We start from the raw sequence: 14,077 nt of genomic DNA, 5'->3' as shown, positions 1-14,077 counted from the left end.
CTCTTCCTCCTCTCCTACCACCTCCTACTCTTTCGCTTCTTTTCCTGTTGCTTCGTCAGACAGTTATATAACCAACAGGTGCCGCTTGTATCCACACATTTTATCTGTACAGTCGTGAAAGAGGCAAGTTCTCTGAGTGCACTGTTTGAGTATCATGTAGGTAATTATACGCTATACTGTAATGTTGTTCCCAATCAGCGAGATCAGCACAGGAAAGCTGTGCTGCTGCATTGCTCCCGGGGGGTAAAGCTGCTCTGACAGGCTTGCATGGCCCAGCCAGGCGGCAGGAATGAGGTCAGATGTCTGTCTCAGACAGTGGACATGGACACTGTGCTGACTAAGGGCTTCAGTCTCATTCATCTGCGCTGCTTATCAATACACAGACTGCCCCTTTATAAGAGCCCCCTGTCTCTCTCTGGCCCTGAGCATGAGCACACCACAAGGGGAAATATATGAAACCAAACCGGCGCTGCCACTAGCCGAGAGCTGATTTCATTGGAGCCTGACAAACGAGGGCCCATAAATAGTCTGTGCAAAAGGCACCACGGCCCCGTGAGCCAGCGATCAATAAGAAATCTGTTAGGTGGAAAGTGACGCCTGATACTCGTCTTATTTATTGTTATTATCACTTTGTAGCAAGAGCCTCCTCCACAATGAGAAGGCAGGGAGCTGCCACCGGGCCTGATGAGTACGTTCACACTTTCCATCTGTTGTGGTGCACAACAACAGACCACCCTGGTTCAACTTCCTTGACTTGACCCCCTCCCCCAACACACACAAACACACACTTTGCATGTGTTCTAAAGATAATGGGAGACATCTAGTTCCTCCTTCAGAAATCATTTTAACCTACGCTGAGAGGCGGGGAACTCATGTTTTATACAAATAACATGTAACATGAGTCAATTCAGCTTCTAAAGTAAAGCCTGGGTCAGATGTGTATTGAACTCCATACAGCTAAAGTGGAGATTTCCTGCCACAAGACCAAACACCAAGAAGCACAATCAATAACCTTTCATTGCTGTTTGTGCCCAGGAGCTTGAGTTGATGGAGCTGGTTCATTTCTTTCAGAGCATCCTTCTGCATCTGACATTTAATCTAGGAAACCTTGGAGGTTGAGATGGAGTTGTTTGAGGTCAAAAGGCACTTAAGTACATTTGCACTGTGCACAAAAATAACAATATCTCCAAATTGTGATAGCTCTTCCCCCCTTATTTTGCCCGGCTAGAGAATGATTACTTTATTTAATTATTTGATTCCAGTCATGATGAGGTGAATGACCCCTGAACCAAACACAAAAAAACCACCCAAGTAGCTCATTTCAGTGATTCATTTTAGTTTGAATTACAAGTTGCTGAATGGTTCACAGGCTGAAATTACATGGATAAATGTAGGATAACCAGTGCCTGTCAGACCTGCTGCACATTATGCAAATAACACAAAGGGAAACATGTTTCATCCTCTCAGTTTGTCCTGCAGCGGTGTTTCCAGTGGGGGAGGACCCGGTATAAGAGACAAAGGCAGTAAAAAAAAAAATATGCGTCTGATCAGCAACCGTGCAACCACAAAGGTCAGATATGATCCCAGTCTACTTTAATGTATGTGTGTTACCTTCATGTCGTTCACGATGGCCTGGAATAATCCACCCAGCGCTCCACACTCCTTCTCCACCGACTCCATGGTTTCAAAAACAAAACAAAGCTCGTAGAAAACACAAAAAATCTGATTAAATATCCGCTTTCAAATAAACAAACATGAAGATCTTTGTTTTGTTCATCCGCCCTTCGTTGTCCTCCCCTACAACAACAACAACGTAGCCAGCAGCGGAGAGGATGCGAAGCCGCAAAAGCCCTCAGCCAGCAGCCTGCGGAGCGCACAGACAAAAAGAAATGTGCTGCCGCTCGATGGCACCGGGGGCTGCCGCTCGCTCCGCCGCCGCCGCCGCTACTCGCTTCTCGGACGCACGGGAGGGATGATGGAGCGGGGAATGCGCGCTTTGTCCCAGTGAACTAAAGCCGGAAAACGTGGAGGGCACATGCACTGAGGTTCCTCATGATCGCAGCCCTTAACACAATTGTGGGGAAGAGGGCAAGGAGGAGGGGGCACCACGGGAGACGGGATCGGTCGCAGGTCTGGGACGCGGGGACGCGCTCTGTTGTTAGCAGCGGAGCAGAGCAGATGTCTCGGAGCTGGAGTCTCCCGTAATACGATCCATGGGAATGGGAAGGGGGCTGGTCAAGTCTTTTTTTTTCGCGTAGAGTGGGAGAGTAGGAGGGGTCAAGGAGGAACACCCCCTCCTTCCCTCTATCCTCCCCTCCCTCCACCCCCCATGCAAACAAAAGTGAAGCATTGAACAATTGATTGAGATGCAAAGCAGGATTTCCTCGGGTTCTTGTGTGTATTCACGCACGCGTCTGTTAATGATCATTTGTGGACCTTTCAGAGTGGATCTTAGTTGTTTTCAGGAAGCATAATCACCTCACTTTGCATCAGTTTCTACTGAATAAGCATGACAAAAGACAGAGACTGTTAATTCAACACAAATTTGTTTCCTTTGACCTAAAAGAATAGTTTAACAGTTCTGGACATATTTGCTTTCATGACCGAAGTTGGTAACCACTCATATCTGTAGACCTAATGATAAGATGCTTATTTTAGTTCAGTTTAATACAAAGACTGGAATATGGGATACAGTCTTGCCTTGTCAGATTGTGAAAATATCCAGCTAATGTAGAAAAGTAACACACACTTGCTGGAAGTAGATCTGAAAGTATTACACACTCCATATGCATTCTCTCATGTTCAGATGATGTTCCAGCCATTGGGTTTTCTTCAAGATCAACTATCATGATTGTTCATATATATATATATATATATACATATAAAGCATGTAGGAGAAGTCTCCCTTGTAGACTTTCTGCCAGAAAATCCCCATCTGTCAGAAGTCTATTCATTTTTAACCCAAACCACGACCCAAAGGAAAACGTCTCTCAACTGCAAAAATGAAACCAGTGCAGACATGATAACTGCAGTCCCCATATTGGCCACCTGAGGCTGGCTCCAAAAGCACAAAAGCGAGTCAGTCCCCATAGACCCCCGTGTTATGATCAAGTTGCAATCTCCAGGGCTGAAAATTGAAGCTAACGTAGAAGTGTCAAAAAATGCAGTTCCTTTAATGGCCACTTGAGGCTGGCTCCAAGAGCGAGTCAACCCCGCCCAGACCCCCATGTTGGAATGGTTGCAAGATACATTCAAGTAAAGGAGGGAAGCTACCAGAACTTTACCAAATAATTATACTGGGGGGCAGGTTACTCTCTGCTGCCATGCACTATTTGTAGGTACCACCTTATTTTTTATCGAGGGGTTCCTGTAGCAAATCAAAAAAGTCAAAAAAAGGGACTCCATCTCCTAATAAAGGTTTGAGAGGACCCTTTGAGTGTGTATTTCATATTTTCTAACTTTAACAAATACATAACATCTCTAACCCAATGAGGAAAGGATGGGGGAGCATGATGCTTTCAATTTAGAGGAATCAAACGTCTTCCCAGGAGAGTAGCGAAAGCTATGACCACGTAGGCTTTATTTGGTACAATAGCACGGGATTCCTACAAAGTTAGACCAAAAAGTGCACAGAATGGGTTGGGTTTCAAATTTCTTGCTAAAAGCTTTAAAAATACTTATCCAGAAGGTGGAGAGGTTTGAACATATAAAGTAATGCCCAACTTTAAAGGACAAAGATGTTTTTAGCCTACTACGAAAAACATTTTGGTCTCTGTTTCTAATTTAAACATTCATGATAAGTGAATGGGGAATTAATTTTTATACAACTCACTGTTTACCTTTTATTAAGGCATAAAGTTATGCATAATTAAATAACAGGCTGTCTGACAATAGTGTCCTCGGCTTCTCAGTCAGAAGCCCTTTTTAGACAGGAGTTGTGCAAATTTACAGGAAAGCCCAATCAGTCTTTTTTCAGCACTGGCAGTATAAAAACAAAATCGGGGAGTGCGGCAAAATGCCACCTACCTACTTTTGTTTATACAGAATGTGCCTTTTTCGGGGAAATGGGGGGCGTGAGCAAGTAACAAAACATGTGACTCAGCGTGTGACATAAACAGTGACGTGAGAGGGAAGCCGCGGCTACTCAGTCCTTCAGCGATTCTCTCGTAAGTCGGCCTGTCCTTCACTGTCCTCGTCATCTGACGGTTAATGGCCTCTTTGTTTGCGTGGACAAGGAGGCTGCGCAATTCCTTGTCTCCCCAGTTGCTCATCTTTACAGTGTCTGTCAGGTTTGTGTTTCCCTCTTGCTACTAGCTGCTCGCTAATACCTGCTATCAGCTGTTTCCTGTTTATCCACTGCCAGTGGCTCACACATGCAGCGTCATCAACAGCTCCTCCCACAAGTCTTCAACAGCCCCTCCCATTGCGGAAGGCCGCCTCGGTTAGTTTAAACTAAAAGGGTTCCATCAATATGACTACCCTACGAGGCCGAACACTGGGCACCTCGGATCAATTTGCCAATCCGGCTGTGTGTCTAAACACTCACAGCTTGCCGGCAAAATGGCCCAACATTCACAGAAAATCTGGCAATGATAAAAGGGGCTAGATTCACCCCTCACCCCTCCACAGCTTCACAGTCACTTCATGGTCAATTGTGGCTCCAAAAAATCAAGACGGTGGCAGCCGAAATGCTGAACTCAAGGCTTCAAAACAGGAGTCCTGAAACCAGTGGGTGACGTCACAGTAGCTTCATCCATTAGTCTATGTTTTTTTTTCACTTCTGAATGTTAGCACCATCTACTGGATTTTAAAATGTATGGCAAACATTCCACCAAGGCCAAATGCCCTATCTCTCAGTGTTAATGAAAATGAAAAATAATTTGTGTATCTGTGTATCAGGGTGGCCATATCCATCTGATAGTCTATGATGTGGAGCCAAAGTGTGCAATACTTTTTTCCTGCTTTCAAGAAAATCCGCTTAAGAGCACCTCCAAAGCTCACAAATAATAATCCTGTTTGTTCAGTTCGTGGCTTCACAAAAACCAAAGTGCCACACTGTTTCTTGCAGCTGGCTATGTCATTTCTGTTCGGTTGCCAGGCAACCAGTAGAGACTAGGAAGTTACTGCACCTGGCCAATAGTCCATCACATAACCCCATTCAAACACATTTTTGGTCATGGAATGAACAAATGAAGCCCTAACGAAAGTTCAGTCAGGAACACAATACCTTTCATGCTGGGCTGTAATTTCTCTCTCTCACCTTGCCAGTCACTCCTTGTATGCATGGTCAATCTCCATCTGCAGCTTTCATTGTCTGGGGCTGCTCTACAGCTGATTGACAATCAACCGATAGCACAGTGACACACCTTCTCCATTAGCCTATCATCTTACTGCTCCTCGTTTCCAATATGGTTCTTTTACTGCCTGTGGTTCTTTAATGCTGCAGCCCAGCGCGCCCTCCACCTCCCCATCACCTCCTAGTCTTCTTGGACTCATCAGTCTCATCAGCCTCATCAGTCATCAGCCTCATCAGTCATCAGCCTCAGTCATCAGCCACCGCCACCTCCTTCACCAGTGTCTGGACTCCATTGGGGGATTGATCTTGCTGCCGCTCAGGTGTCCCTCGATTACAAAAAGTCTCCCACTGGTGTTAAAGCGCCAAAGACTTCTGTTAATTCTAAATCAACACAAATCATCTGTCAGTCTATTCACCCATATTCTTTATTAAGCATTATCGATAATTCATTCATCTGTCAAGTTTAACAAGTCTAAGTTTTTACATTAGAATAATAAGGCAGTAGATTTATAACAGGTTAATTAGAGGCTTAGCAGTCTGCCCTTCACATTGAGCCAGACAGGGAGAGTTAGAGGCCACCAGAGTGTAATGTATTTCAACCACATCATCACCATTCTGTTATGGAGTGGCTACGGGGGGACTGGGGTCACCCCACAGCATTCCTGATAAACATCCTGTCAGTTTATAACCCTGCACATCTGCCACACACACCTTCCTCTCTCATCTGTCTGCTTTACTTTCTTTTTTTGTTGTTGTTGTTCGCGGGAGAGCATCCACCCCACCGGGCAGACCACCTCGTGAAACATGGTTCAGTTCAGCCAAAAGCTGCAGCCCACGTCAGCAGCCAGACCGACCCCGGAGAGGAAAATCTAGTCTTTGCCATAATTCCGAGAGATTATTTTTTATCAATCATTCCTCTCCTTTACCACATCATTTCCTCTACTTTCACTCCCCTTGGGTCATGTCAGTCAAGTTTGCTTACAAAGCAATTACATGATCAGTGTTATACCATGTAATGATATCCTTTGTACTTCTTACACAGAAGAAAAACATGACTTCTACTGTGGGTATTTATAGAGCAACCAGATACCAGCATCCTGTCCTGAGAGCAGGACTCATAAACAAGAGCTGAGTCATAAACACCAGTGCTGTCAGAACAAAAAGAATCACACAAAAAAAAGAAAGCAAAATCATACTGGCTTTTTTATTAAGTTGCGGTGACTCAGTTAGGAGCTATGTCTGGTTCAGTATCATACCCTCCTGCCCACGTGGACAGACATGAGGTAGAAAGGCTGGGACCGGAGCCCAGTCCCTGTGCTCTCACCACAGCGCTCACTGGCATCTCTGAGAAAACAGCTATAAAATAGAAAATATCCCCAACACAGATGCTGACATTCCTCACCACCGCCATCAACCCCCCCCGGAAAAAAGAAAACCTTGATTATGTTCTCTGCCATACCACTGATGCATGTGCGTCTGCAAGAGTTTCCTTAATTCAGCAAGGATGGGTTTTAGTAAGGAAAAAATGTGACGGTTTCTGTTTCTCCCCGCTCTCCTAGTAAGGCTTCACAACTGAAAGCAATCATCAGCCCTAAACACATCAAGCTGGGGAGACTCAGAGGGTTTTGAAGGCTTATATAACCGATTGTAAGGGCTTTGACTCCTGCGTACATTTTCATCCGCCATTGTGCGATAATGCCTGTTTATATTTCAGCCTGTGTTTCAGCTCATTCATATAAGAGCGCGGAGCAAAGCAATTTATCATTTTATTGGCATGGGCAACACAATAGAAGCAATCTGGAATTTACACAGCTTGTAGATAAGTAATTGAAATCTGGATAATGTTAGGTGTTACATGGCAACACTCACTTATATAAGGTTATGAGGTGGGAACTTTAAAGCAAACGCCTGTTTCTTTTTCTAATCTTGTTTCTGGGCACTTCCTGCTCCCTCTGGATGGCATTTCAGGTTCCCTCTAACCTTGACCCAGCCACAGGAGCAGCTCTCCTCGATACAAAAAGAGAAACACAGGCTTTGTGATGTAGTGTGACCTCTCACCTCAGAGTCAGGTCCTCCCCGTGATTCAGCTGGTGGTCTTGTCTTGCCTGCTTTATCGCCTGTAGTGAAGGATAACATTGGAGAAGCTGTGTCCCCCACCAGTGAGGTCACTGCTGAGGTCTTGTGCCCACTTGACCGTAAAATCTATCAGGATTTATCATTTGAGGTTAAGTCTGCTCGGACTGTTATGTAAGTCATACGATGAGCTAACCTGCAGGGACTCATAAGGACACACATGTATGTAAACATAGGTAGAGCTTCTGGTTTTCCCTTACAAAGATAAGATCGACTTTAAAGACAAAGTAGAAGCTGGTCACAGACGGACAGCAGAGAAATGGATTACACAACATGTTTGAGAAATTCCTGTGGGTGTTTTGATACTTTTTTTTTTCACTATGAAAGCTCATGTCACCATCGGAATCCATTTTAACACAATGAATTCAAGCTGCTGTTTTCCATCTTTTAGAGGAAAGCATTTAACAGCCACCTTTCAAATCTACAGGGGGTCAGCGTTTGATGCTTAAGAGACAGATTTTAGGTTGAGCATTCACAGCCTTCTATAGTGCGCTTCTGGCATCATGTTTACTGTCTTATATTACCCCCTTTGCTTTTACAGTCTCTGTTTGATTTAATCTCTGAACAGTGTCCTCTGACTGTCAGGCTGCCAAAATCAGGATGAGAGAAGACTGGAGATGATCAAAATGTTGACGTGCTCATCTGATTGGCCTTCAATTGTTGCTATATAGCTAACAGTAATGTGCATAATGAGCATCAGTGAGTGATTTGTGGACTCTTTTTGTCCCAGAGGGAGAACTTTTGCCTCATCTGCATGTTTTCATTTAATCTGGATTTTATTTTGCAGTTTATATTTACTTAAAAAAGCAGGCTAGGACTGAACATCAATCAGAAATAAGGCAATAAAGGACAGAGCTCTCTGTAGTAAAGATCGACACTATGTAATCTAAAGTATTAGGTCTCTATCACGGAAACTAAACGTGACTTTGAGTGGGGTTGGTGTGTTGATACATTCATTGACATATTCTTCTGTTATGTGACTAGTTTTATCTTAGTTATGCAGATAATGGCATTCCCTCCTTCTCTCTTTTTTTTGATTTTGATTGAAGACCCTTTGACTTCCTTTTACCCCCTCCTCTTCTGAAACCAAACCCACACCCTTGTGTTTATTCTCTGCATTCATACTAAAGGTTCTGTCTTCTGTATACAACATTCAGATAATTAATATAGCAGCAAACAACTATTTGCTTTGTAAAAGACAGAATGACATCACGCTCCCTTTCTGTGTGTTGTAATCTAAACATCTCTGTTTGTTGTTGTGGTGGACGGTCACATTAGTGCATCTGAGTCCCTGTGTGTGTTTTCCACTGGCTAGCTAATAATGCTGATCATACACCATCCTGACACATGGTGGTGAAATGATGTGGGTGCCAGGGGCGTAAATATGGACAGTGCAGGCAGTGCAATTGCACTGGGGTCTGTGGGGTGGAAGGACCTGAATGCCACCTGCGTTCAAAGAAGAACAAAAACAGTGTGATTTACTATATATGCCCTCAAAAAGGCAAACACATCTCCATCATGGTTTTCTATTTTTTTAAATAAATAAAATATGATTTAACTAGAAAAACTATCTAGTTAAACTAATATTTTCCTATTTTCTTTTGTAGTTTTTGCCATCTAAAGATATGTAATGATGATTGCTGGGTAATATGCATGTTGATATTGTCCAGTATGAAGTCTCTAACAAGACAATATGATTTACAGCAGCTAGTTTAGGTGCAAAATATCTCAAGACTGACAAGCTGGACACATCAGCAAGTGGATATAACATGTAAGTAAGACGCACTGTTGGTAAAATATACATACTCCTAAAACTCTGTGTGTGTTTGTGTGCGCTGGGGCTACCTTACGCCACTGGTGGGCGCGGAAGTATAATGCCCACCCCTCAGGTTAACACTATTATACCCCCTATTCACCAACATTAGCGCATGTAAGAACGTTTTTTTAAACAGGGGAAAACCTGCTAAAAATAGGCTACTGATCAACTCCAGTCTTCAGACGAGCATGCCTTTCTGTTATATTTTTTTTTACTGATGTGTCACGTTCAGCATCACAGACAGGCCGGAAAACAGGTTAGTAAACAGTATAGAGCGGCATGGAGGCCAGGGAAAGTGTTACAATGGTTACTTCTTTTCATATATCTCTTACTTATTGAGTCTTTCTTTCAAACTTGGTGCAGACTATTTGGATCTGTGTTTGAGTGCTGCTTGGGTGGAGATGGGCGGTATTGTGTGGTGGCACGTTATTGCATCTCGCCACTAAAGCGGCTAAAATGAATGTGTTCACATGGGTGTGGTATTTCCATCACTGTCGATCAGAGCTGGAAATACCTGTGACTGCCGCAGAGTCATTTGAACTGTATGTGAATGCCAATTGTAACATTTCCCATTACATCTAAAAGACTGATGTTGTTAACACTGTTTGTGCCAGCTTAGTAACCTCCATGTCAAGAGCATGTGCAGGCAATGCCAACTCAGACTCTGACTGAGATATGCTTTTAATGTCGTATACAACTCCTTCACATATTCAAACAAACACCATAACTTTGTCTTTCCCATCTTTCAGGCAGACATTGTTTAAAGAACATGCCCACACGGTCTGAAAATCATCTTCTAGAAATATTAAACTTACTTACAACAGATCATCTTATCATATTTTGTCACCTTCGTATCTTTGGCAGAGTTATTATTGTGTAGCAATCCACTGAAGTGTTCTGACTATTCTGATTAGTCTCAAAGTTCACATGGAGTTCATTGTGTTCAACATGGAATATCCATCATTTGTCAGTTGAGGGCTACCTGACAAGCTGTGTGGACAGAAAATTAAATCCAGTAGACAAACAACAAGCATTTATGGATGAGGTGAAACGATTATGCATTCTCTTAGGCATAAAAAAGGTTACAATTCAGAAACATAATCTGACATGCAGAAGCTTCCCAGCAGCACCCGAACACATCACCATGGAAAACAATTTCATAATGTGCTGATTACGATGTGCACTGGAACTCTTCACAATCTAGTTGTAAGTTATGTGACCCCGTGTAGTCTTCAGCTTAAAAACCAGCTACAGTAGCAGTCTCAGTTCAGCAGCTAGCTCCCATCGCTCCTTTAGGTCAGAGGCATTTGAACGCTCTTTACCGCTCTGAACGTGACACACCACAACCCTATACATCAACACATCACAGATGGACAGAACGTTGTCCTGGGAGAGGGATCACAATCTGTGGCATGCACTCTTTGCACTGCATATTCACAGAAGCCTTCAAACAGAGGGGCGGATAGCTCATGAATGAGCTAATGTAAACTAAACTGCCCATTCTGGCTGAGATAGGCTCTCCCTCGGGCCCTCTGCATCTCTCTCTGTCTGCCCTTCCTTTCCTTTCATCCACCCGTCTGCTCTTCCCTGTCCTCCACTCCTTGCTCTTCCCTTTGTTCTCATCCTCTCCTCTTGTCCTGTCTTATCATTATTTCCTAAACCTCCCAGTTTACTTCCTTTTCTTACCCACCCAAGTTCTGGTGCCCCCTCGGAGCTCAGAGAATTGGAGACTCGACAGCTCCATGTGAGCCCGTGGAATTTCCTCTATAGCTGGCCTGCAGGTCCTGCTCTCCTCTTGCAGCATCCCACAGACACGTGTGCGTCTGTATACATCTCACAAAGATCAGGGAAGAGATAGAGGCTCAGACACGTGTTAAGACAGAAAACAGTTTGAGGGGAGCAGGGTGAGTGAGCTAGACAGAAACGAAGACAGAAAACCTTCAGCTACAGTATGCCAGGGCCACGTGACTCACTTTTATTGGGAGTGCTTGACCTCTAAACATACACGCTGAGCCTCGCATACACACAAACAAACACAAAGCCAGATACACAAACAAAATAATACCGAAGCTGGAAAGCTATAAACACAAGTATTCATTCACTAAAGCAAATAAATAGAAAACATTTAAACATGCCAAGTTTGTGGGAAATGATTTAGCAGCATTTCCTCCTGTTTAAATGTGGAAAATATTTTCTGAACTGGACTTGTTGAACAGCTGTCAGCTCGAAAATATGCACAGTTACACTACAGTTCCTTGCCTGTGCTAAAAACGTTTCAGCTCTCATCCAGAGAATCTATCTTCTTTACAACGTCTATGACACATGCAGGCATGTATGAGGAAGCACAGACCTTTGTAAACTGGCTGCACAACAGCAGCAGCAGCAGCAGCAGCAGCTCCAAACTGACATCTGGAACCAAGCAGCAGTCACATGGTGAGCATCATGTACACAAATACCCAGCAATGTAAAAATATAAATCTGTGTAAAGGCCTCAAACAGACGCAGACGCAGACATTCAGCATTGACAGATCTTCACATCGCCTCCTGGTAAAACTCCAATCAATTTCTCTCCGCTGAGCCCTCGAATCTGTTTATTTGATCTCCAGCAAGGACATGACAGCCCAAATTATAGGGAGAATAAACACTCACTGATGATGCTCTGTCGGTGTGGTTCATTTCAATTAAAACTGATGGGCTAGGATGGAAATAAAGTGACAGTGTTGGCTCTTATTTATTGAATCATTAGCTATCAGAGTTCCTACTGTGAGACAAATGAGACAAACTGAAAAGTTTCCAAGCTCATCACTGCTGAAAACTTCTATCTTTCATACACAAGAGACAAAATTAGCCACGCAAGATGAAGAATCTCAGCAGAGACAGTGCTGATCTTCTCACTATGGTGAGATCCACAGTAATGTGCCTCCTCCACACAGAAAATAAACACAGTTACAGCTGACATCCCTCTTTAAGACAGAAGAGTGACCGGGGTCAGATCAGTGTTTGGGCATCGCTGCCATTCCTCTCGTACTCCCCCTTGAGTCAGTGTCAGTCTAAAAGTGTATGGATGTGTGTATCCAACTGTGCATGCCCGGCGTATCTGAGCATACGGGTGCACACATGTGAACTCTGTCTTAGCAAATATGCTGCTTGAATCCAACCCGCTCTGAAAATAAACCGCAGGGTCAACAAACAAGACGGAGAGAGAGAGTCCGTCCATGTGTCGCTGTGTGTTGTTAGAGGAGGAGGGGTTGTGGGGGCAAAAAAATGTGCTTTCCCCTCTGTTTTCCTGTCTGCTGCGGGAACAGAACTCTCTGACTTCTCCGTGAACTATCCACTGTGTGTATTGTGAGGACACACAACATGCACCCTGTAGGGTTTTGGTTTGGAGAGGCTCAGGAAGGAAGCTCATCCTCAGAGGGGGTCGCCCTGTTCAGATCCTTTAAGTATTAATACCACACTGTGAAACTAATCTATCCCAAGTGAAAGTTCCAAATATATCAAAAGTAAAAGTATTTATTGTGCAGAATAATGTTCCCTGTCATTGTTTTACGGCAATAAATGATGTTTTTGGTGTAATATTATGGCTGCATGATACATTTTACTGCTGCAGATGTTTAAGGTTGTGCTATTTTACCCCCTTTATATTGGCTTCTGTTGGGTAGATGTGTCCTCTGAGAACCATGCATCTCTAAAAAGTCATATTTTCATGGTGTCACATTAACAGCCATGTTTTAAGCTTTGTGGTGATGCATTTTCCAGCTCATCCAGAACATCTCAGCACATCGAGGAGTACTACATCCTTCAGTTTATCAGAAAAACTCACATTCAAAATCAGAGATATATCATTTTCACTGGACAGGAATGGGATGAATATCTGTAAAGTAACTGAAGCTAGTGGAGTAGAAGTGTTAAGTTGCATAGAATACAAGTAAGTAGAAGTAGAAGTACCTCTGATTTTTTACTAAATTATACAGTACTTGAGTAAATGTACTTAGTTGCATTCCACCACTGGTCGCCCCTGGGAGTCAAGGACCTGGAGGTCACTCAAGACAAGCCTGTAAAATTCAACACCCACCAGTGGAGAGTGCATGCGGAGGAATGAGCAGAATCTCAAAGCGAACAGGCATCCTGCAAGAATGTGTAAACGTTTGTTACTTGAACTCATCAATCATATTAAATACAAAAATAAGGTTGTCAGTGTTAACTGCCAAACAATAAATCACCGCAACAACTACCCTGACAGCTTTTATCTTCAAAAAGAGAATAGCAAGAATGGGCTTATAGGGACTGTCTTATTTGAGCTAAATGCTAACGTCGGCATACCATCATGCTCAGAATGACAATATGCTGATGTTCTCGGTGTATGTGTTCACCGTCTTACTTCAGTATGAGCATGCTGACATTTGCTAATAAGCAGTAAACACAGAGTACAGGCCAGGCTGATGGAATGACTTAAGCTTTGCACATGTTTGGTCACAAACCAAAGTACTGGACGAACTGAAATTTTGGCCTGATGATTGCATTACAGGAAAAGTCTGGAGTTCAGGACACATTGTACAAGAACGATGACTGTGACAATTTTAATGCCAGTTCTCATAACACGATTTTGAAATACTCACTGGATATTTAAAAACTTTAATCTGCTAGTGGTGCTGGATGAAAAGTCAGACGAACACCATTAGAATTCATGCTCTGGCTCCTCTGAGTTGCTGCAGCAAGTTTCATGGAAATCCATCAAATATTTGTCTAGTCTAGACCAAAGTGGTGAACCAGACAACATTACTGTCTAAAGAGCTGCACATGCAGCCTGCTCATGGCTTGTTTACGTGCTG

The 14,077-nt window shown here is 43.4% G+C and overlaps 1 protein-coding gene across 2 annotated transcripts in view; it reads right to left on the bottom strand.

Moving 5' to 3' along the window:
- mtss1la (MTSS I-BAR domain containing 2a) overlaps window positions 1-2,229 on the bottom strand; it is a 31,755-nt gene extending 29,526 nt beyond the window's left edge. The window contains exon 1 of one of the 2 annotated variants that reach the window (XM_033622220.2): window positions 1,612-2,229. In XM_033622220.2, the coding sequence (XP_033478111.1) occupies window positions 1,612-1,680 (69 nt within the window). In that variant the 5' untranslated portion in view covers window positions 1,681-2,229. The remainder of the gene's footprint in view (window positions 1-1,611) is intronic. The other variant, XM_033622222.2, reaches the window with a different exon arrangement.
- Window positions 2,230-14,077: the final 11,848 nt, after the last annotated feature.

Source organism: Epinephelus lanceolatus, chromosome 5 (genome assembly GCF_041903045.1).
Source record: "Epinephelus lanceolatus isolate andai-2023 chromosome 5, ASM4190304v1, whole genome shotgun sequence".
NCBI lineage: Eukaryota > Metazoa > Chordata > Actinopteri > Perciformes > Serranidae > Epinephelus > Epinephelus lanceolatus.
Note: the sequence above shows the minus strand (reverse complement) of the source record. Positions and strands in the feature narration are given on the sequence as shown.